Here is a 24,452-nt window from a genome sequence, read left to right on the forward strand (position 1 = left end):
GAAGCAGACATCTATACCCCATTCCATGGTGACAAAATGACTTTGGAACCAACAGTGTAGGATGTACTCGATCCTGCATCCAACCAGTGGCAAACTGCACCAGAAAGAAGCACAGCGGGTCTCCTTATAGCCTCCCCCAGTCCCAAGCTGGTCTTTAAATGACCATGGCCCTCTAGCACACCCCAGAACCGGACTTCCAGCTCCAGGTCTGGTCGGCACATGGCCATAGCTGGCAGAGCATCCACAGTGCACTGCTGAACTGGTGGTCAGAGACATCCGGCATGACCTCCATCCCTCCCTAGCCCGGGGAATCCAGGCAAGTCACTTCCTTCCCTGAGTCTCAGCATGCTTACCTGGAAAATGGTACTAATGATTAGGTTCCAGACTCCTGGGAGAATTAAATGACCCTCTTCAGGTGCAGGAGCGCAGTATGAACATTCCAAGCCCTTTGAAAGCACCTTGCAACTCCAGGCAAGTCACTTCCTGGAGTCTCAGCATGCTTACCTGGAAAATGCTAATGATTAGGTTCCAGACTCCTGGGAGAATTAAATGACCCTCTTTAGGTGCAGGAGCGCAGTATGAACATTCCAAGCCCTTTGAAAGCACCTTGCAAAGACCCACAGACAACATGTATTTTGTTCGTTTCTGGCACAGTTCTTGCCCATACAGTAGATGTGCAGTAAATAGTTGTTGAGAGATAAGTAAATGAATAAATGGATGTAGTCCAACTGGCCAGTAACCCACAAACCCTCAGAGAAACTCTAATTTGCATCCTGCCTTTGCTGCTTCCTAGCTTGTGGCCCTGGGCTCACCAGGATTCCATTTCCTCACGTGAGACAGGATATTTGACTGGAGCTTCCTGGAGAAGCTGTCTTGAGGTGTCAGGAGGTATGGATGTCCTTGTACTGGGCAGGAGGCCCTTCTGTCAGCCTCGGCCTGTTAGACACTCTTGGGGGATGGGGAGCATGCATAGACCTGCCTGTGCCTGTTTGTCTTCTCTTCTGCAATGAGCCCCTTGGGTGCAGGACTGTTGGAAGAGTGGTGGGAGATACAAGCCAAGGTCCACAGGCCAGAGTCCTGGCTACCATGTAAGCCAGAGCAGGCCAGGATGAATCAGCTCTACAGCAAGGCCACATGCCCTGGGCAGTCCAACCCCTCCCCAGCATAGAAACTTCCTTGTCTAGCCAACTAATTCATGCTCTTTCACAGGTGCTACTACAACCTCCTCTCACCATACCCTCATTATACAGAAAAGGAAACTAAGGCTTAGAATAAATTGCCCTGGTTACATCTAGTGAGGCATGGGTCACACAGCCCACATGGGACTCAGCAGCATCTGAATGCACCTTGGCTGCAGAGTTTGGCCTGCTGGGACTCTGGAGTCATGTGCAGTTACATCAAGCTTCTCAGCCAGGATCAAGGCTCTGTGAGGGGCTTTGGCCACTATCTTCAGGTCTTGTCTCCTGCTACCTCTTCCCCACACTCTGTGGGCTCCAGCTACACAGACAGCTCTGCCCTGAGGGTACCCTACATTCGTAACCTCTGGCCTTTCCAAATCTTTCCTGCTTCTGAAACACACATCCCCAATCCCACTTCCCTCATTACTCATCTTCTCAGAGTCAGATCCAAAGCCTTGCCCACCCATCTGGGTGGCTATTATCAAGGAAATTAGAAAATCATATGTGTCAGCAAGGATATAGAGAAATTGGAACCTTTGTGCTTTGATGGTAGGAAAACAACAATAGTTCTGATGCTGTAGAACAGTAGGGTGGCTTCTCAAAGAAACAGAATTACTATATGATCCAGCAAGAAGATTAAAGGCAGGAACCCAAACATGTCTTTTTTTTTTTTCTGTCTTTTTGAGACAGGGTCTCCCTAGAGACTGGGAGGGTCCTGGAACTCACTATGTAGACCAGGCTGGCCTCGAACTCACAAAGATCCACCTGCCTCTGCCTCCCAAGTGCTGGGATTAAAGGCATGCACCACCACACCCAGCCCAAACATGTGTTTGTATGACATGCCACTGCTCAGAGAGGCATTATTCACACTAACCACAACCCCTGTGTCTACCAGCAAAGGATGAATAAACAAAGGTTGACAGATACAGGCAATGGAATACTGCCTACCCTTTAAAAGGAAGGACATTCTGGCCAGGTCTGGTCGTGTGTGTCTGTAATCCCAGCCCTTGAGAGGCAGAGGCAGTAAGAGAGTTGCAAGTCAGCTAGCGCTACATAAAGACTCTGTCTCAAAAAAATTTACAAACAACAACAACAAAAAAAACAAGGATGTTCTCCTGCAACAGCATGGATGAAGCTTGAAGTCAAGATGCTCAGTAAGCTAGACGTGAAAGAACAAATGTACTCTCCCACTTGTATGAAGTAAAACAATCAGAGGTAGAGAAAGTAGAGTGGTAGACGCCAGGCATGGGAGCAGGAAAGAGAGGAGTTTTTTGTTTGTTTCTCTGGCAACAGGATGGAACATTATGTATGCTAGGCAAGCACTCTATCACTGAGCTACATTTCCAGTCCTTTAAAATACTTTTATTTGGGGACAGGCATGCTAGTGCATGCCTTTAATCCCAGCACTTGGGAGGCAGAGGCAGGCGGATCTCTGTGAGTTCAAGGCCAACCTGGGAATTCCAGGCCAGCTGGGGCTACAGGGAGACTGTGTTTCAAAAGAGATGTTTAAAAAAAATTTTTTTTAATTTTTAGATAAGGTTTTATATGTTGCCCTGGCCAATTTTAAACTCACTATGAAGCTTAGGTGGGTCTCGAACTTGCAACCCTCCTACCTCACCTTCCTAAATAAATGGTATTAAAACCATACCTGGCAAGAATTACTGTTTAAATGGATGTGGAGTGTTAATTTTGTAAGATGAAAAGTTCCAGAAATGGAAGGTGGTATTGTTTACATGATAATGTGAGTATACTTAATGCCAGTGAATTATACGGTTTAAAATGGTTAAAATGGGACTCCGTGGGTAAACATACTTGCCACCAAGGCTGACAACCTGAGTTGGATCCCCAGTATCCACATGATGGAAGGAGAGAAACACACACACACACACACACACACACACACACACACACAGGATAAATAAATATTTTAAAAAGTTAAAATGGAAAGCTTTTCTGTTAAGTATATGTTTACCATAATTTGAAAAAAAAAAAGCAGTTAAATCCTCTGGAGACCCATCCTGGATACTCCAAGCCATGTGAGAGATTGTTTTATTTCATGATTAACAGCAACTTAGTTTTTCATTAAAAAAGTATTAAATGTATTAAATTTTGTATCTAAAAATAGTATGCAAAAATGGCACCAACGTTTTGATTTGAAAATATTTCTAAAGTTAAATATTTTCCTCAAATTCACTAATGGCCTCTAGTTCCTCTTGGAAATGCTGGTCTGTTTTTGAAGAGGATGTGGCAGGGGTGGCAGGAGCCCAGGTCAAATGAGAAGGATCGAGAAAGTCCAGGCCTCCCACAGAGCCCAGTCTACAGGGGACTATGCCCTACAACAGAGTACCAGGATCCAGCCTGTGTGCTAGTAGCCCGGAGACCTCCCCTGTGGAGGGAAGGAGCCACGAAGAAAGGGAGATGAGGGAGGAAGGGAGGGAGGGACGGAGGGACGGAGGGACGGAGGGACGGAGGGAGGGAGGGAGGAGGAAAGGCAACACTGAGAGGGCAGATCAAGAAAACTGGAATCATGGGACAGGGTACAGGACCTGAAGGGCATCAGTGGGGAGGAGTAGAGGGAGCCTACATGTCTCCAGAGCAACCACTTATCAGTTTTACCTGTGTCTCCCCCTACCCCTTGGCGGGGACTGCATCATGTCATAGAGGGGAGCCGATGTATATGGGATCAAGCTTTATTAAGGAAGCTTTGTTAGAGAAGCGGCAGTAGAACCAGCACTTGGGCGCCTGGGTCTGACAACTGGAGCTCACTTCTCGGCTGAGGAGACGCAGAGAAATCCAAGTGGGAAGTATAATTACCAGGGAAAAGTAGGAGGGCGGTGGCCGACTATGTTCAAGGGAAGAGGACAGAAGCGCTGCGGGAGCCTGCCACGGTGGCTGCAGCGAGGGCGGAGCAGTGCGGTGGAGGAAGGGCCTGGCCAGCCTGGGCAAACTGGGGTTCCAGACCTCCTTGGGCATGCCCTGGCTGTATGGCCTTGGCCAATCCCTTCCTTCTCTGGACCTATGTCCTCATCTGCTGTGCAGAGAGTGAAATCTGCCTTTACCTCACACCAGGATTTTCCAGCCTCGCTTTTGGCAATGCACCTCACCTGTTTTTCTGGCACACCCGCTTGTGCAATGCTGATGTCTAGCAGCGAAAGCGGAAACACCTACAGGGCGATCCCGCGGCCGACGTGGGGACCCACCCACTTGTGATAGGCACCCAGGACAGGGAAGCAGCGGTGGCCTGTGCCTGTGCTCGGGGCTTGCTCCGGGGCCCGCCCCATCTGCTGTCCTCCGCAGCCTCGGGGGGCTAGGGAAGACCAGAGCAAGCCGGGGCAAACATGACGGAGCCCGAAGCCTCGACCGAGGATCTGGACACCCTCCTCGACGACCTGGACTACCTTCCCGGCCACTTCCACCTGGAGATGCAGCTCAACTTCGAGCCGCGTTCACCTGCCAAGCTGCGGGCCCGGGACCTGAAACTCCAGCGCGAGGGCCTGCGGCAGGAGCTGGAGCTGGTGGCAGCTCCGCAGCTGCCTGCTGTGCGTCACCTTCTGGGCACCTTCTCCTTCTACCTGGAGGAGCTGGACCAGGCCCGCGAGCGCTTCCTCGAGGTGGCCCGCGAGGACCCCGGCAACCTCAACGCCTGGGCCAATCTGGCACATGTGTATGGGCAGCTGGGCCAGGAGGAAGAGGAGGAGGCGTGTGCTACGCAACTGGCTGAACTCATGGGCCTGCCAGGGGAGGACTCTGGGGACCCCCGGCTCCGTGCCGCCCGCTGCCTGGCAGAGCAGGGCTATGCGCACGGCTTCGATGTGGGCTGTGCCAGTCTGGAGGAGCACGCGCAGGTGCTGGAGGCGGGCATCGCCCTCTACGACAAAGCACTTGGCTATGGGCAGCAGGTGGGTACCGGAAGGACTGTGGGTCACAGTCCCTTACCTTTCCAGGAATGCCTCTACCATCCCTTCCCTAAGCTGCCCTATAGCTTTGCATTCCTGGATAGGTCAAGCAGTGCTACCTACCTAGTGCTCTGTTTCCACATGGGTTAACTCATCCCTTTTCCCTCCTGCCCAGCAAGTACCTGTCTCTGAGCCTGTGTGCATCACCTAATAAGGGGCACAATCAGAGAGCCCTCAGAAACTTGGAAGCTTTCCTTTCATCTCTCCCCTCACCCACCTATTCATTCACACCCTAAATTTTGTCCTCTCCACTCCCTCAGATCTCCAAGGGCTTCCCTCCGCTCCCCAACCTCCCTCTGCCAGCCCAGCCTCCTCCCTGCCCAGTCTCTGGAACTTCCCTCCTGACTGTGGAGTCACTCTGCTTGGCTCTTCTTCAGTTGCTGTCCTCAACACAGCCCCCTCCCTGCTGGCTGGTAGAGGAGTCCTAGGCTTTGAGGGGCCGTTGAGGCTCTCAGTGATCCACTTCTCTGTCCTTCCAACCAGGTTTTCATGACCTTCCACTTCCGCTCCATTCCCTCTGGGCAGGGTCCTGGCAGCTCTGCTTGTTCCTGTGTCTTCTCTCCCTGTTCCTGTTGTGCTGTTGCCAGCATGACTGTCAGCTCTTGGGTTTGCCTAAGACATCTCCTCTTCTAGGAAGTCTCCAAAGCTCAGTCTCAAGGACTTTGGGGGGGGGCGGGGGGTGTAATGTCCATCTGCTTTCTGTAAACCTACTCTCTGGTACACAGTGACAGTCACTGGTCCTGGAACAAAATAGATCCTAGTGTACTTGTTATCTGTCCTGCAGATCAAGAGCCTTATGCCCAGCAGCCTTAAGCAATAAGCACTATGATCAAACAGCCCTGAGGGCTTGCCTGACTGGGGACCATCTGTAACCATGCCAGTTCATGTGGGTACGGTTCAGTTCCTTGCTGGTTACTAACATCCTGTCACTTTTACTATATTTCAGTCCTTAGAAACAAGTCACCAGGTCTAGCCCACACTCCAAGGAAAGTGTTTACACGGGTCAGGAATACCAGCAGGTGGGGATCTTTGGGGGCATTCCACAGGCTGCCTGCCACTGAGGCTGATGGAAGAATGATAACGGGGGGTGTTTTCCTCTTACAGAGGGAGGATGCCACCACTTCCGTGAAGTCACAGCACAGACAGGGCTGAGCTGATGACAGTGATCTTTTCTAATGCTTTAGGTATGTGAATGGTAAATCTCCATTCACAAAGCCACACTGGAGAGTGACTGCACAGTCCAGTGGGAAGTTCTAGAGGATGGGCTGGGAGAAGGAGGCTGGGCTGGCAGAGGGAGACTGGGGAGCAGCCTGGATGCTATTCCCACCAAAGCATATGGCTTCTATAAGGACAGATATTAAAGTGAAGACTTAAAGGAGGCCAGGTTGGAGGGCATGAACTTGACCTAAGGACAATACTGCAGGGTGGAGGCCAAGAGGAGGAGACATAGGTTGAGAGGGCCCAGGTCAACTCTCAACAACTCTCCAAGCTCTCAGCTCCAGTTGATATCTGGCATCTCTGGATGACCTTTCCCTCTCTGTGAAGTGAGGGAAATAATTGGCAATGTGTCACAGGTTTGCTCATCCGTATAACAGGGGACACCCATTTGACTGATGGCATAATTAAGAGTTGGTTTGTAAAGTTCATTGAAAGAGCCTGCACAAAGATAGGCAGGGCCATGGATGATCTTCCATCTCCCCATCTGTGAAGCCTCCTCTACCCTCAAGCTAGGTGTAGCTGTGACCATGGTATGGAGTCAACAGGGACCCCAGCCTCCCAGATCCTGAATCCTGAGCCTATGGCACTGAATACCACACTGTTACACATGGATAGTGGAGCCAGCACTGCGTATGTTGAATATGGTTATGGCCACAGGTCACAGGAACATTATGGGGCCTAAAGAGCCCTGGGTAGAGAGCTGGGGGCTTGGGGACTTGGAGCCATCCACAGTGGAAGCTTCTTCCCATACTGTGGGAAGGAATGGCACAGGAAGGGGATTTATAGCCACTGAGGTCCTTTTCTGGTCTCAGGAAGTATTCAGGGAAGGAGGCTTCCTGGAGGAGGTAGCCAGAGAAGCAAAGGTTTAGAAGTAGAAGGCAAACAGAAGCTGGCTCCTCCCTGGTCACACAGTCAGCACAAGTATCAGTGGGCAGTGCCTAGCCAGTGGACACCCAGAGAATGGAATGCTAAGCAGTGAACCCTTATTGCCTCAGGAGAGGGTGGTTGGTTGTCAGCCTGGCTCAGTGGCTGCTCCTCAATCCTGTATAGAGCAGCTATGACCAGGAGAGAAGTGAGGTATGGACTAGATCCCCACTAGTCATCTTAGAATAGATGGGACTGTGCTCATAAAGTACCTGTCACAGAATATATGCTCAATAAATAGGGCAACAGAAATGATTTCCACAATTAGAGCCAGATACTTGGTTTGAGCTCAGCTCTGTTACTGTTTTACTGTGTGACTTTGAACAAGATGCATCTCTGGCCCCTGTGCCTGCTTCATAAATGTCAGTATTGGTCTCTGGATCTCTGTCAGCTTTACTGTGATTATTCTACCAGATGATGGGAGTGATGTCAGAGAGGTAGTTACTGAATTTCTCTACATTTATCAAGTGCCTACTGTATGCCAAGCCTTGTCTTTAAGAAGTCCCTGCTGTTAAGAAACTCTTGAACAAAGGTGAAAACAAACATTAGTTCCCTTATTAATCACCTTACCCAAGCCCTTCCTCTAGGATCATAAGCCAAAGGAACAAATCTGAAAAGTCCCTACAGCTGGCTGAGGTCACAGTTTTATGACATATGACAATCTCTAAGTGTTTTACAGTAGGGGGCACATTTTCTGAACTACAACCAGCGTCCCAGGGCAATAAAAGTTGACTTCAGTGACATGTGGGGACCCAATGCTGGCTTCAGTAGTGGCCAGGAAAATCCTGTTGGTAGAGTAGCAGCAAGTGAGCTCCAGAGAAGCAATGCTCCCCTTCAGCAAAAGTGACTAGTGGAAACTTCTGGAAGAGACAGGAATGTGCTAGTAGGAATAAGATACATTTCTAGCATACTGTGTGCAAAGGCCCTGCCACAGGAGCCTGCAAAATGTAAGGGCTTCAGAGACAGTTGGCCTGGAGCAGGGGTTGAGGCCCAGGAGGAGGCAGCTGGAAGCATTGTATGGGAAGAGCACATGATGACTTCAGCAGCTCCTGACACAAGCTCTGAAATAGGAGTCCCACCTCCTCTTTAGCCACTTTTCCCCAGATTTTCTTGGACCCACTTTGCAGCAATTTTATCATAGTTACAGTTCTCCAAACATCCTGTGCTGTTTTACTTCTCCCTAGGTAGGATTGAGCCCTCTGTCTAGAAGGCACACTGCACCCATCAAAGCCTAACCCACAAGTCACTTGCTCTTGGGAGCCTCTTTCACACAGCTGCTTTCCAGGGAGTATTCACAACCACCCCCTCTGGGTGCTTTCTGGCTTCATCTAGCCTGTCGTCCAACTGACAGATGTATGAACTGAGGCACAGTAAGCAGCTTACCCAAGGAAACAGCTCTAGTGAGTGGCAGTTAAATTCACTCCATGCCACCTGCTTCAAAGTCTCTGCTTTTTCCTGGAAGGTCAGAGAAGCAGGGTGGAGGAAGACAACTCAAAGAAGTTCTGAGAAATCTGGAGTGTTGAGAGGGGTGAGGCAGGTCAGTCACCGTGTCAGGGAAATCAGCAAAGGCAGAAGGTGAAGGCACTCAGTGGGAAGACCGCAGCTTCAAGGGCTGCCACCTGTGGGAGCATAGTGGCGGTGGGCAGCAGCTGCCAAAGCCTGTGCCATGCAGGAGGTTTTCTACCCAGTGGGAGGGGCTGGTACAGGCAGGCAGCAGGAGCCCCTTGAGGCCAGAGGACAAGTGGCTGCTGGAGAGCTCTGGCTGCTTTCTGCTAACCTCCACTACAAAGGAAACAGTATTAAGCCAGCCTCTTGACTCACACCCTGAAATAAGCAGTCTGGGTCGAGGGTGAGTCTTTGGGCTGTCCTGCCTCTGTTCTTCACTCTCCAGTTTGGGGTTTGGGTTTTTCTTTTTGTAGTATGGGGTTGGAACCCAGGCCTCCTTATTCCAGACAAGCATTCTGTTATTGTACTATGCACCAGCCCTGTTCTCTTTTTTATATATTTTATTTATTATTTTTATTTTATGTGTATGTTTTGCCTGCATATATGTAAGTACACCTGTGTCACACAATGCCTGAGGAGGTCAGAAGAGGGAGTCGGACCCCCTGGTACTGGAGTTACAGACGGTTGTTAGCTGCCATGTGGGTCCTGGGAATTGAACCTGGGTCCTCTGTAAGAGTAGCCAGTACTCTTAACCACTGAGATATCTCTCCAGCCCTCTCTTTCTTAAATGACAGACTATGAAGGTCTAAGTTGCTTTTACTATTCCTCCCCTTCTCCACACACACACACACACACACACACACACACATACACGCACACAGATTCTGGGTCTTCTCTTTTACCCATCACTATCAGGGATTAGCAAAGGGCCACACACCCAAGGTGGAGGTCTTTGTAATTGTTCTTAAATTTAATTCAGTTGAATAATTCAGTTTTAAGTCTCAAAAATCCCTATTTTAAAAAATAAACGTTTAAAAACTTATTAACTTAAAACTTTTATATTTCTCCAAAAAAGGACTATCCCTGCCCCAGACCACTCAGTTATTTCATTTTCACCCCTTTCCTAAAATATTGGGAGCTTAACACATGCATAAACATATAATATACACCCACATACATGCATATATATATGCACTTAGCACACTAACCTACATGCTCATGTGTACATATATGCACATTCTAAAACATGTATACTCACATATGTACACATAGATGCATGCTTTCACATGTTCTAACACACATATACACATAGATGAACACACAGTCACATGGATATACACACACATACTCATAATGAACTCACTCATGCACACGCATCCATAAACATACATGAACACTAACATGGCTACACATGCTCACACCATGTATGTGCATGCCCATACACATGAATGTTCACACACCTGCATGCTCACTCCTCACCCCTCTCACAGGGCCAGGTAGGCCTGGATGGTGACAAGACCCACTCCACACTGAAGGTCTTCTGAGCTCAAAAGTTCACTTTCATTAGTATCTTCTTACTCAGGCCTCACTTACTCAGACCCCTGCCAGTTGGACACTGTGCTTCCTCTCATAGGCAGGGTACCGCAGGCTCCAGAGGGGAGGTACTTGCTAGGGAAACTCAGTGCACCTTGTACTGGAGGGTAGGGAAGTGGCGCCTTAGGCCAGCTTCACAGAAGAGTCGATATTCTAATCCTTCATGCCCAGTGGAGTTAGAGGGGACCCTCAGTCAGCAGTCCCAGGACCCCTGTGTGTGCTTGGGCTCTGAGTGCTTTGATTTGGTTCAGCTAGAAACAGAGTGGGATGAATTCAGACGATGAGCTCATGATGAACTGGTCACTGAGCACTTATGTGATTTTCATAGGTCATCTCACATAATCTCAGAAATGCTGGCAATCCCATGTTATTAACACCATTCTGAAGATGAGCAACAGACGCTCGGGAGGTGTAGATTTACCCAAAGGCTACACATATCCATGAGTGAACTGCAGTGACTGAATTCAGGTCCATTGAACCTTGGAGCCTTGGCTTGGGGACAGCATTCCTGAGGCCCTGCCTCTACCTTCTGGTGACCTTGGGGCCACTCACCTTTGCTGCTCGGTGCTTCTGGGGTTGCTGCTGGCTTCTGTCTCCACTTACCTAGTAAGTTTGAGGCCTGTGTCTCCATATTTTCATAGACACAGGCTCCCAGAGCCAAGTTGTTTTTAGAGTCATCTGGCTCAGTCATAACTGACAGAAGAGATATACACAGGGTGCTGCACAGCAGGGAGCCACAAGGGAGCAGAGGAGCAAGACTCCCTCGGGCCCACCGGCCACTACAGACACTAGAATCCAGCTTAGAATCGTGATGGTGGAATAGAGAAATGGCTCCTCACAGTACAGCAAGTGTGGGAATAGATTGAAGTAAAGATAACCCAGAGGTCCTCCAATAGACCTAGGACCAACAGGAAGCTGCAGGTGATTTCAAAGCATGAAATCCAGGTGGAACCCTCCAGGGAACCCAAGATAGTGACAAATATTCACTCCAAGGCATTACATCCAACTCCCAAACTCCCTCCACAGGTCACATCTACCATTCATCCCCACCACAAGTTTTCTAAGTGGCAGGCACTAAGGCTGGGCCAGTGATCTTCCTTGGATCCCTGGTGGTGGGGTGTGTGGGACGTTAACTCCAGCCTGCTACTCCACACACCCAAGGAGGCAGGTCCATGAGAACACCAGCAGGGTTAGGGAGAAACTTTCCCATGCCTGCCCTACAAGGCAAGGGGCCAAGCCAGGCTCCAGTAGTGTCTGTGTCATCAGAGGATATTCCAGTTGTGCTAGAAGGACACATTCCTAGGCAGCCTGCCACCTTGTGACTATTTCTGCAGTGTCAGCCTTCAGAAGGTCAGGGACTAGGTAGAAAGACCGGCTTTTTGAGGGAGGCAGATCAGTACTTGAATCCTGGCCCTTCTTCCCTGGAGCTGTGTGGGGCTGAGCTGTGACTCTTAGTCTGTTTCCTCATCTGTACAAGGAAGACATGTTGTCTCCCAAGGCTGCCGTGAGAATCAGGTGCCACTGTGCTCTGGATTCCTAGTGACCCAGGAGAGGTCTTACTCCCATCTGTCGTCAGTCCCCTCCCAGAAGTAAAGATTAGTCAGCTCTGAGAAACCCACTCTGGAATGTGGAGCGCGGTGAGACTTCAAGGGCAAAGTTCACCCTGCCTGGTAGATACTCTTTCTGAGAACTAAGTTGTCTGACTAGTTCATTCCCAAGCCTATAGCTCTGTAAGCTGAGTATTCATTGAAAAATTCTTGAAATCTTTTAAAATTATCACACTCTTGAAAATAACCCTGCTGGTGTTCTCATGGACCTGCCTACCTGTTTCTTGAAGGAAAGGAAATCCTTCAGGCCTACCTATGGGCATGCCTAAGTTGACACAAACCTGCTCCTGTGCCAGGTCACCTGCCTTTGTCCCTTAGCTGCCCAGCCATAGAAGTGTCCCTGAGGAGGGCAATTCTGATCCTTTGGCTCATTGAAAAAGGCTGTATCTGTCAGCCTCTTCTCACTCCACCCTCCTCAGAGAGTCCAGCCAGTGACCCTCAAACCTAGCACAGCAGAAAGCCTGTTAACACACAGCCTTCTGGGCCCTCCTAACCTCCCAACCCCCCCAAGTCACAGAGTGGTGAGTCAAGAATTTGCATTTCTAAATCAGGCACGGTGGGTCACACAGGAAAAAAAAAAAAAAGCAAATGAAATAACACACAAAATAGAATTTGAAAGTCTGTCAATTCACTGGTGATGCCCCCTGCTGGTGCAGGTACCCTGCTTTCAGAACCAATGATTTGGAGTAGTTAGATCGAGAGACCCTAGAGCTAAACTGCCACCTGCCAGTTGCATCATTGTGACACATGACCCCTGTTTCATGGCTGCCTCATCTGCAAAATCCTTTTCCTCATAAGTAACTCTTGAGAGGGTCAAACAGATTTAATATACGATGTGCCTCGTGCATAGTAAATGTTAAACAGAATTTGTGACTATCAGGATAGCCAATTTAGCTAAGCCTGGGCATGGTGGAGCACCCTTGTAATCCCAGCCCTCAGAAGGTGAAAGCAGGAAGATCATGACCTTTAGTACAGCCTGAGGTAAATAGTGAGACCCTCTCAAAAACCAGAAAAGAAAAAAAAGAGTGAAGAGTAGCCCCAGGTCTTAGTCCAGGTGCTCACACTGGCCCTGTGGCTTTACTGACACCCTTTTGCCTTGGTTTTCCCATCTATACTAAGAAGGTAATGATTTTCATTTTACATTCCATGCAGGATTTTCCGAGGTCTAACCAAACTGTGTGAAAACTGAGCACTTTGTAAGTGCTCCTTACAGTTAGATACCGGGAAGAACGTGATCAGACCTGGCCTGAAATAGCAGGCCAAGCCTGCAGTCTCTCGGACTTTCTGCCTGGTTTTCCCATCTCAGGAAGAGATAAATAATGACAAAGGACTCAAAGAAGCAGCAGGCCTATGTTGTAGCTAGTCCCAGGGCAACTGCTTTCTCTGTAAATTCAGAGAAGGCCTTGTACACTTCCTGCAGATCCATCCCAGGATAGGGGCCAGCTTGAAGCCTGGGCTCTAATACTGGCCAGCCCCCTCTCAGACTATGGAATCCCTGTTTAGGGACATTGACATGAGTGAAGAAAGAGCATGAGGTATATAGTGAGACCCTCTCAAAGCCCATACCAGACATTCCCAGGAAACTCCTTCCATAGCATGCTCAGGCTTGGCCTCCACCCAGGCTGCCTCAACCCCTGGCTTCTGGGAACTGAGAACCCTGTAACTGTATACCTTGCCACCCCACAGAGGTCCCACGGCATGAGATAGGTGAGCAGCCCTCCTTTCCGTAGGAGGAGGTGGGCAGCCACAGGCCTGTTTAATTTAATTTAACGCACTGTGGCTGGCCAGGTTGCCCCTGGTAACAGCTTCAGTTGCTGCTCCGGAAACAACCAAGACTTTTAAAGAGACAGGCCATTTTCAGGCTGGAGCTGCACTGCCAAGTGAACAGCATCCAGCAGCTCATCTGGAAGATGAAAACCCAGTACACTGAGGCCTCCACTCCATCTGCTCACCCATTAGCTCCACTCCATATCCGCTGACCCCTTCTGTAACCCACAAGGCCTCCTGCAAGTATCACAAGTGGGATCTGCTCAGGGGCTACATTTGGGATTTGTCACACCTGTCACTCAGCTAGCTATTTTTTTGAAAATCAATCCAGTCTTCAAATTTGGGGGGTGGAGGTGAGAGGGTGGTGGGAGGGTGATAGTTAAGGCCTAGGAGCTGCCCCTGCAATTCAGAAACACTGCCACCAGGTGGTGGTATTGCTTTCATTGTGAAAATCCTAACAGGGCTCTGAATTTCTTGAGGATGTTGACAAGAGCAGAGTAGTGGGGGAAGGGCTGGGCTGTAAACCTTGATGCTAATAAGTGTAAATCTTGGATAGGTCACTCCAGCACAGGATGCAGCCTTCTGGTCAGAGGTCATGCCAACAAGCAGCCAGGTAGCCCCAGGTCCTGCAGGCTGCCCATGAGCAAGTCTTTGGCCAGCATTATGTCTTACGGCCCACAGAAGGTGTTCCATAAATCTGAGTCCTCTGTTTCCTTCCAAGGTCCAGCCAGTGTAAGGACAACAGATAGGGTGATCTAGAATCCTATCCCTGCTTCAGGCTTTTGGGAATGTTCCTTGCTTCTCCAGGATGCCTCGGGCCCTTGGGGCCTGCCCCTCTCCCCTCCACTCACTGCCTTTCAAAGCCCTGGTGTACACTACCTACGGAGTAACAGGATGACCCATTGAGGGGCTGTGAATAGAAAAGTACACATGGGAACTTGGTTCTCCTCAGCTCTAACCTCTGTTATGCCTCCCACTGCCTTACAGATGAACTTCAAATTACAGGCCTGGCCCTTCAGTCCCTCCTAATGCTCCTCACCGGTTCTCCCAGACCTCGTGCCGTGCCGGGAATTCCAGCACCCAGCTACATGCAGAACTCACCATGCCATGCTTTTGCATCTCTGAACTTCTGCTCACGATGCCCCCGCCCCCTGAAAGGCCTTTTCTTGCTGCAACCCTCTGGATGAGTCTCTCTCTCCTTGAGGACCCTGCTCTAGTGTCGCCTCTCTTCAAAGCCTAGATTGGGCCCCCAAAGCCCCCACGGCCCTTCTGTTCTCATTGTGTCTTTGCACCTAGCTTTCCTGCCAGGCTACAGCCCTTCAAAATGGGACCCACCTTTCTGGGTGGCCTCAGACCACCCAGAAGATCAGAGTGAATACAAGCTGAAAAACGCAGTGGGCCTCTCCGGGTGCCCCAGCTGGTGCCTAGGGTTCCTGGCCATGTTCCAGCAGGCTGCCGTACCATTCAGGGGCTCTGATGCACAAGGTATCCTCCTTCCACAAATATACCCAAGTTCATCCCAGATCCCCTTTGCTGCTGCTGCCCCCCTGCCACCTCATTCGCACACACTATGTCCTCTGCCCTCCAGGCTGCCAGTTCCTACACACCTCGGTGACTCTGCCCGTGCCAAGCCCTCCTTCCAGATACCCTGGTCCCCATCCCACCCTCTACCTATTCAAAACTCACCCTGAATCCACATCCTCCGGCTGGGAACGGCCTGTCGTCCTGCTGTACTTGTTCTGTATTGCTCTCATGGCCTTGATCAGACTTTGCTCCTCCTACAGCTTTTAGCACCCCAGCATGGTGAAGGGAACACAGGCCATGGAGCTAAACAAATACCATTAGATTCCCAGCTCTGACACACTTGAGCTGTGTGATCCTGGGCAAGTCACTTTATCTCTCTGCACCTCAATGTGCTCATCTATAAAGTAGGACTAACACCTGGGTCCTAGGTTTGCTGTGAGGGTCAGTCAATGAGCATGAGGACCTATTTATACCTGGGTCTTTTTAGCCAGCCAGCTTGTGAACCTGGTAACATCAGGGTGCAACTGTCACTCAGGCCATATCCACATAGCACCAACCAGGCCCTCACCCAAGAGGTGCTCAGGAATGCTGGCTGATCTGAATGTTGCTGGAGTGGGGGAGGGTTGTGGGGTCCCGAACTGAGGAGGAGAGGGGGTGGGGAGATGAATGCAGAGGGAGGGGCCAGAGGCAGAAGCAGAGCTGCCGATATGCACTGGGGGTTTTATTGGTTTTCATTAAAATTCTTTCCAGCAGCAAGAGGAGCTACTGCCATAAATAACAGCATAAATATTTTATCTGCTGCCCAAGTCAGTCTAACTGCACAACTGGGCTGGCAAGAATAACAATGGGAAAACCTTCAGGGAGGCTGGGCGAGGCTGAGCTGGATTCACTTAATGTCCAAAAGGGACATTCTCCAGAAAGCACTAAAGGGGAGAAGTGGTAGTAATGGAGAGGACCAGCTAAGCAGAGCCCTAGGGGAGAGGAGCCAGAGACAGGGTAGGGTGAGCTCGGGGAGGGAGAACACACGCCACACCTGCTCTGTGATGAACACTTCACTGGGAACTCACAACTAATCTTGCCAGATATTCTTTGATTAGAGAAGAAAAACAGTTTGCCCAAGGCTATCCAGCCAGACACTGGAAGAACCTGGATCTGTTATCGGGTGTGTTGAAGGCCAAAGGCCCTCCCAGAGTACCTGTTGCCTCTTCAGGTTCAGGATCACAAGCATGGGGACTTATGAAAAGCAGAGTGCCTCAGTAAGCACCGTACAGCAGGGTATTCTCTGCTTCCTAGGTCCCCATGGAGGAGAAAAGAAGCTGGTACTTTACCATGGCAACACTCTTCATCAGGTCAGGCCAGGGGCTGGAGGCTGGGTAAAGGATGGAGGGGGAGATGTGGCCTGGAAACCAGGCAGAAGATGGGACTGGGGTGGATGGGCCTTCCCAAGGGGACTGTGGCCACCGTGGCAGCACTCTGGGGTATCTAGGAGGGATGTCCACAGCCCTTTCCTGGCCACAGACTAGATGGCATCTTCCTGGAGCTGGGCAGTGAGGAACAGAAGCGGCTGCCAGCCTTTAACCGCACGCTGGCTTTACTCCGGCAAGTCCTCAAGACCTCGGACCCCCGACAGCAAGGTGGGTTCCCAGGCAGGACTGGAAGTGTCTTTTTCCCTGATGTCCCAGCACTTGTCACTAGCTCTGTTTCTCTTTTTCTTTCACCCTCTCTCACATTTGTTCACCCCAGGGAGCCTAGGCTCCTGTTCCCAGAAAATACACCAATTGCAGAGCATAATAGAGCCAGAGGTGGTGCCAGTATCTGCGATCCCAGCCCTGGGTGCCATGTGAAACAACATATCTGATGATATCCATGCTAAAACAGTTTACTAAGACACAAACAGACAAAGAGAGAATTGATTAAAATACACTTCAAGGAAGCAGCATGGAGGCTCCCAGGGAAGAAGATCAGCCACTGAAAGAGACTGCAAGTTCTTTTATAGCAGTTGAGGGGGGGAGTTACTTGGCCTTATTTCATGAGCCATTTGTGTGGGGACCCTATCTGAGTGGAGAGGCTGGGCCTCTTATTTTGCTCAGTAGCTAATTTTACAGCTGTTTTTCTTGAGACTGGTCATTTGTTGAAGAAGCCCTGAAGTCCTTAGGGAGTAGATGTCATGAGTCACTAGGGATCAGGCTCTAAAGGTGGTGGTGGACCAATTGCAAAGTGTGGGGATTTTGCTTTTATTTTTGGACTTTTGTCTCTACATTCAAGAGACTGAGTCAGGAGGGCCTAGAACTCTAGGCCAGCCTGTGCTACATAGTGAGACCTTGCCACAAAACCAAACAAAAACCCACAGAGCAATGCAAAGACACCACTCTAGGTCCACATCTTGGGGCATGGGGTATGTGTCTCCATCACCTACCACCTCTGTTTTATGGTTAGGAAAGAAAGCTGTGTTGAGAAGAGGGAGTCATTTACAGAGGTCCAGGCAGGAGGTAAGACCAGAGGGGTCTATGCTGATGAAATGACAGCCCCCATGTGACATGCTAGACACAAAGAATGTGTGCCAGAGTGTCATTTACACCCTCACATGCCCTGTTCCTTTGCTCTATCTTTTTTCCTCTCTGTCCTGGGCTCATGCTGCTGTCCCTTCATCTTCATGGAGGTAGTACCTGGAGAGGAGTTGGCCCTGTCCGTGCTCCCACTTGCCCTGCCCCAACTGCCCTAAAGCCCCTAAAGATGCTCTCCTGCCCTCATTCAGCTCTAGCCTGGTGCTACCTTGGCATGCTGCTGGAGAGGAAGGATACTTTCACCAGCACCCCCATGGGCATCCACGACTGCGGATACTCAGGGACTGACCCCCTGGACTGCTTCGGCAAGGTATGTGTCCTGGCCACACCCAGTCTATAAACTGGGACTCCCCACATCTCCAGAGCCCACTGCTTCTATAGGTCAACCTCATTGTGTGACCCTCATAGGAAGGACCCTACTCCAGACCTTTCTCCCCATCCTCTCCTTATCCAAAACAAAAGTACTCCCTCTGTTTTGGTTTGCCAGAGCCTGTTTTGCTCTGCCTCAGATGAACACCCTCCTCGCCTAAACTGGCCCATGCCCATTTCTGGGCATGAAATAGGCACCAGGACAGTCCTGGAGGCTTGTATCCACACCATTCTCTCCCACCTCTAGTGACTTAGTGGAGAAGATGGGTTTATCTGGTCTGCTCTCTGGCCATGTGACCCTGAGGCAAGTCACTTAGAACAGGTAGCAGTTGATATCAACACTGACTGGAAGAGCTGTGACTCAGGAAGAAACCTCATAAAAAATTGGGAGGTAAAGGCTGACTCTTACCAGCCCCATGATAATGGAGAGAGCGTTTGCCTGAGCCTGGAAGGGTTTGCTAGCCATGACAGTGAATGTGGTAGTGAGCCAGACTGAGGAATTGAAGACTGGTGGGCTTGCCCCAAACTAGGTCCAATATGACAGAGCTCTGTGGATGCTGGCCATGGGTAGTTGGGATTTGTGCACTGTGGTGGCACGGCTTCAAGCTCTGCTCCTACTCTCATTCCTTTACAGGCCATCGAGATAGCCAAGAACCAACCTCCCATCCTGAATCGCCTGGCCAAAATCTTCCACTTCCTAGGAAAGCAGGATATGGCCATTGGAACCTGCAACATGGCCCTGGATGTGCTTCCAGACCCAGAACTCAACTGGCAGGCATACTGCACAAGGGCCAAGGTGAGTCAGGCTGCAACTGCACTTTATCCTGCCATCAGGAATCAGAGGCCCAGGGCCAAGATCCTGGTGCCAGTGCTCAAAAGCTCTGGAGCCTTCATGGTGTGGGGAGCCTCATAGTATTCTAGAGTTAAGAGAGTTGAGTTTGGTTCTGTATGTAAATGCACACTGGAAGAGTTCATTCCTGACTATTAGGTCCATTTTTAGCAGCTTCACTGTCTCTTGAGAGAATGGGTTGCATCTGTCCTCAGTGCTGCCAGTCATGAGAGCGGCCTCCCTCAGCTCTCCTCCAGGGCCCACCTCCACCTCTGGCACCCCACAGAGCCTGTCTGCTTGGGGCCAGACACCTGTAGCTCTAAATTCACTTTGCGCTAAACTAAACTAATGCGGCACCATCCTCTATCTTCTCTACCACCTTTCACAGGACCCAGCAGCCGATGTGCTTCTGGTTTGATCCCCATGGCTGCCTATAGGTACTAGGCAGGAAGCTTCTTCACTGTAGTTGATGCAGATGTGGTTGAAGGATATTCATCCTAAGAGTAAACTACAAGACAGCTCTACAAAACTCTGCATCTCACCAGTGCTTTTATGCTATGGTCTGGTTTAATCCTCACAGGAATCCTGTGAGAGGTGAGGCCTATGCCATCCTATGGATAAGACCGCCATGGCACAGGGAGGCAACTAAATTCCCTAGGGTACTACATCCAGTTTGTGGGAACTCTGGCCTTATCGCCTCTTCTCTTTGCCTCCCTGTGGCTCCAAAGGTCACATGTATTACTCAGATGACTAGAGGAGGAAGGAACAGGAGGGAAGAGGGCTCACAGGTCTATATAGAAGCTTCTGCTGACAGTGACCCAGAAGCCCAGACCTGGCGGTTGCAGCTGTATCCAACCCCCTTCTCATGTCTTTCTCACTCTCTTCCAGCCCCACCAGCCTGGGTTTCCACCTAGAATGCTCTTCTCACAGATACCTGATTGGCTTCCTTCCTCCCTTTCTACAGGTCTAACAAAACTCCAGCTTCTTTCTGGTGGTCCTCTAATGACAACCCCCTTACCAGGATTTTCTGTCCTTTCCTGTTTTACTTTTTCTTCTAAACACCAACCACTCCATAACATTCTATTTACCTATTTTTCATGTTTATTATCTCTCCCTACTAACATACAAGCTCATGAGACCAGGGGCTTTGTCATTTTGTTCTCCGTAGTAACCTCAGTGCCCCGCACATAGTGCCTGCCTCTTAGTGAATATGCTGCTGAGACTCTGGCTACTTTGGGGTCAGAAAGGAAGCAGATGCCTTGTGTAGAGCACTTTCCTTGAGCTGATCCTCTGCCACAGGTGCACGTCAGAGCCTATGTCCAAGACCTGGAACGGGCCAAGGTGGGTCTCGGGGGCATGCCTGACAGGAACCATCTGGGGTGTGCCAAAGCTGACCTTGAGGAAGTGGTCAAGGTGTGCCCAGGCCTCAGGACCTACCTCGACATTGGCCAGGTGAGACAGTCAAGGGCTCAGGAAAACCTAGTGACTCCTGCCAAGGAATGCCTGGGTACTGAGGGCAGAAAAATGTAAGGGGTGTCAATCTCCCATCCCTTCCCTTCCAGCTGCCATGTGGATTGGATGCAATATGTGTATGGTGTTTGGAAGGAGACCCTACCCCCTGTAAGCACACCGTACAGACCTTGGTGTGCTCAGAGGAGGGTTACCAAGACCTGATCACATAATAATTGTACTCGGGAGGTCATAAGGTTAGGCTTGAGGGACTGGAACTGAAATTCTAGGCAGTCTGCCTTTTCAGGAGGCAGAAGCAAAATCTGTGATTAATAGGAGAAAGAGTAGGAAAATGAGTGTGAGGATGAACGACGGGGAGCGGGGTGTACAGGATGAAAGCTCAGAGGCTGCCCTCACCCAGGTCTACTACTACATGGGCGTGGATGCCATGCGGGAGCTGCTGGCGGTGGACGAGGCAGCGCTTAACCAGGCACTGGTCTTCCTGGCAAAGGCGGGCGAGTCAGAGCTGGGCGCCACGCTGCCCGAGCTACAGCTGCTACGTGGCAAATGCCTGCGTGTCCAGGGAGAAGAGGCCAACGCAGCGGCCTGCTTTAAGCGCACGGTGGAGCTGGACGACTCGGGCTCCAGTCACACCGAGGGCTTCGGCTGCCTGCTGGAGGCGCTGCTGGCACAGTGGAGCCAGGCGCAGCTGAGCGACTGCGAGGTGGGCCTCGAGGTGGACTTCTGGCTGCGCCAAGCCCAGGGCAAGTACCCCGCGGCGTGCCTTCGCCAGGAGCTGCAGCGTGTGTGGCGCAGGCACACGGATGAGGTGCTAGGCTTGGCCCGGGCCTTGGTGATCCAAGGAAAGCCAGCGCTAGTGCGGCTGCTCTTTGAGAGCATGGAGCAGGAGGGTGAGGATGCTGGAGCACCACACAGAGGACACGCACTCTCCTTCTAAGTGCTGGGTGCACCGGCCAGAAGCTACGCGGCCCGTCCCGACGAGGCCCCGCCCCCAGCTTCCAGCTGGCGGGTGATCAGAGTCAAACTCTGTTTTGGAATTTGTAGTTTTGGGGAGCTTGCCTAGCGTGCCTGAGCCTCTGGCTTCCTTTCTGCAGTGGGGAGATGTGAAAGCTTTCATTTTCCCGGAAATTGTAAATGGATACTGGGAGGCAGTTTCAAGTGCTCATAGGGAAACTGCCAGTTGAGGGAAATAAGGTTTTTACAAACATGGTTCAAGTATCCCGAGAGGAAAGATAGCCTGGTGCTTGATTGCCTGTCATTGGAGTCCTAAGAACCACACTGAAAGTTGACGGCAGAGGGTCTCAAGTCCTGCAGAAAAAGCCTGGCACCCACAATGAGTGGGTGCAGCAGGGTCCTGACTTAATCCCAGGTGCTCAGACCCCATTCCTACCTCTCCACCAGCTTCTCACAGGAATAGGCATTCACACACCGAAATAAAACTCATCAGAAACACCTTTACTTGATTCCTCTGTTCCTGGAGGTGCGCCCATTCGTTATACCTGCCTCTATCAAAGATGGAAGGAGATCTTGGAATCCTACATACTTGCAATCAGTCATAAAATCTTAACGTAGAAATTTGTCCCAAAAAAAAGCTTGTCAGACACCAGGAATGCTGTCAGATTCCCATAAAGGTTTGAGTGCTGCATTGTGCTGTCTTTGAAGAACTATACTCCCTGCATTACTCAGATCACAGGTCCTCAGATTTGACCAGGGACGTAGCAGCACCTCACCCTGCATCTCTACAGCCACTGATAGATGGAGGAGAGACTGAGTGTAAATCGACCCTACAACTCCCTTACTATACAGATGGAAATCAGAACCAAGAAGGAAAGTGGATTGTCAAACTCATACTGCCCATTCACCCTGTATCTCAGATGTACTTTCAGTATTTTGTTGGTTGGTGGTGGTTTTGTATGTTTGAGACAGGGTCTTAGTCAGTAGCCCAAGATGGCCTGGATTCACTATGTAGCCCAGCTTAGCCTCAAACTCACAGTGATCCTCCTGCCTCAACCTCTTGAGTATTAAGATTACATGAGTCACCACTCCTCTCTTTCAACACTTTTAAGGTTTATGAAAATACTAGTAAACTTTGTTAAAAATTTATGTGTCGGGGCTAGAGAGATGGCTCAGCAGTTAAGAACACTGTTCTTGCAGAAGACCCGGGTTCGAATCCCAGCACCCACATGGCAGCTAACAGTGGTCCGTAACTCCAGTCCCAGGGGATCCAACAGCCTCTTCTGACCTCCACGGGCATTGCACGACACAGGTGCACCTACATGCAGGCAATACATGCATACACATAAAATGAAAAGAAAATAATTTAAAAAAAATTTTATGTGTCAACTGGGGTCTCTTGGTGGGACTGGGACCTGCACGGTGGTGCTGTGGGACAGGCCAAGTTCCACATGGGTGGAGGAAGTACAGGTGCAGGTCTTTAAGAAATCTAACAGAATTGGCTTCAAAAAGAGCTCTCTGGTCACCCTGGCCAGAGGAGCAGAGGAGATGGAGGCCATTATTCCTGTAGATGTCACAAGACGAACTGGGATTAATGTCACTGCGGCAGGACTGACTGGGAAAGACCCCCATACAGTGTAGCTGTGATGTGGTCATTTGCCCTGATGCCAGTCTTGAAGATGCAAACTCTATGGTGTTGTGGTGGTTATGCCTGGAGGAAATCTGGGGGCACAGAATTTATCTGAGTCTGGTCTGGTAAAGGAGATCCTGAAGGAGCAGGAAAGCAGGAAGGGCCTCATTGCCAGCCATCTACCTCTGTTGGCTCATGAAATAGGTTTTGGAAGCAAAGTTACAACACACCCACTTGCCAAGGGCAAAATGATGAACATGAGTCACTGTAGCTACTCAGAGAACTGCATGGAAAAGCCTGATCCTCAACCAGCTGTGGGCCTGGGACCAGCTTCAAGTTTGTGCTGGTCATTGTGGAAGCCCTCAGTGGCAAGGAGGTGGCTGACCAGGTGAAGGTGTCACTTGTTCTCAGACACTAGAGTCCGAGCCCTGACCCCAGCCAGAGATCTAGGCAGGCCATTAGAGGCTAGTCTTCAGCACTTGGCCCTCCAGTGTGTCCTGAAGCTGGTGACTCTCAGGACGTAGCCAATGAAGTAGCTACACAGGACTCTACCTGAAGACTGGGTCTGCACATTTCTGAGCCTTGTTTGCAGAATAAAGAGTTAAAAAAAATTATGTGCCACTTGGTGCACTCTAATATTCATTGGGACAATGCTCTAATATGAATAGTGGCATTCAGGTGTCTATGAAATCTGTGTGTGAGCCACCCTGGAACCCCTGAACTTCACCTCATGGCTCGTGATGGCTCAGCAAGTTGGGTGATAATGTTCTTTCCTCCTCTTTCCATTGCAGCAGAGGCCGGAGGAGACTCAGCATGAGGCAGCACACATACCCCTGATCTCTTCTCTCCCACCTGGCCAACCATACTTCTCCACCCAGTACTGTGACCATGACCTTCCCTGGGGTGGGGATTCCTTTCCTTCTACTTGACTAGGTAGACAGACTGAATTTAGGGCAGTTGACTGGCAAGACTTGGAAGTTAGTGTTTTTTTCTTTGCCTTTCCTGTCCCTTGATGGCTTACTTTTTAAAAAAAATAATCCTCTAAATAGCATCTATTGTGTCAGTTTTTTCAAGAAACTTTTTGATTACCTCATCCACACATTGTATAAGTGGTTAATAAATACCCACTCTAATTTTTCTCAGGGTTATCTGCACATTAAGCAAAAGCCAAAGAGGTAAGGGAATCCCATTTCCAGGGCTACCTACTATGAGCTAGGCACAGACCAAGTGGCATTACAATCCTCATCTCATGGATGACACTGAGACACAGGACAAGGTCACAGATAGGTATGTGGTAAGCCAGAATTGAGGCAGACCAGCCCCATTCTATGCCATCTCCTGGTCACAGATTCACAGATATGTCATCTTGGTCACCTCTTCCTGCCGAGGGGTGAGTCCCAGGTACCCTGTTCCTCTACCCCAT

At 50.1% G+C, this 24,452-nt stretch overlaps 1 protein-coding gene and 1 pseudogene across 1 annotated transcript; both read left to right on the forward strand.

Annotated features, from left to right (window-relative positions):
• Positions 1-3,756: 3,756 nt before the first annotated feature.
• Positions 3,757-21,897, forward strand: Ttc22 (tetratricopeptide repeat domain 22). Its single transcript, XM_008832987.3, has 7 exons — positions 3,757-5,077; positions 16,507-16,562; positions 16,732-16,847; positions 17,969-18,087; positions 18,781-18,942; positions 20,275-20,427; positions 20,846-21,897. Exons 1-7 carry the CDS (start codon positions 4,517-4,519, stop codon positions 21,380-21,382), a joined length of 1,704 nt encoding a protein of 567 aa, XP_008831209.1. The 5' UTR covers positions 3,757-4,516; the 3' UTR covers positions 21,383-21,897.
• A 795-nt stretch (positions 21,898-22,692) lies between these two features.
• Positions 22,693-24,038, forward strand: LOC103734123 (annotated as a pseudogene).
• The last annotated feature ends 414 nt before the right edge of the window (positions 24,039-24,452 follow it).

The sequence above is a fragment of the Nannospalax galili genome, unplaced genomic scaffold (assembly GCF_000622305.1).
Source record: "Nannospalax galili isolate Female #2095 unplaced genomic scaffold, S.galili_v1.0 scaffold356, whole genome shotgun sequence".
Taxonomy (NCBI): domain Eukaryota; kingdom Metazoa; phylum Chordata; class Mammalia; order Rodentia; family Spalacidae; genus Nannospalax; species Nannospalax galili.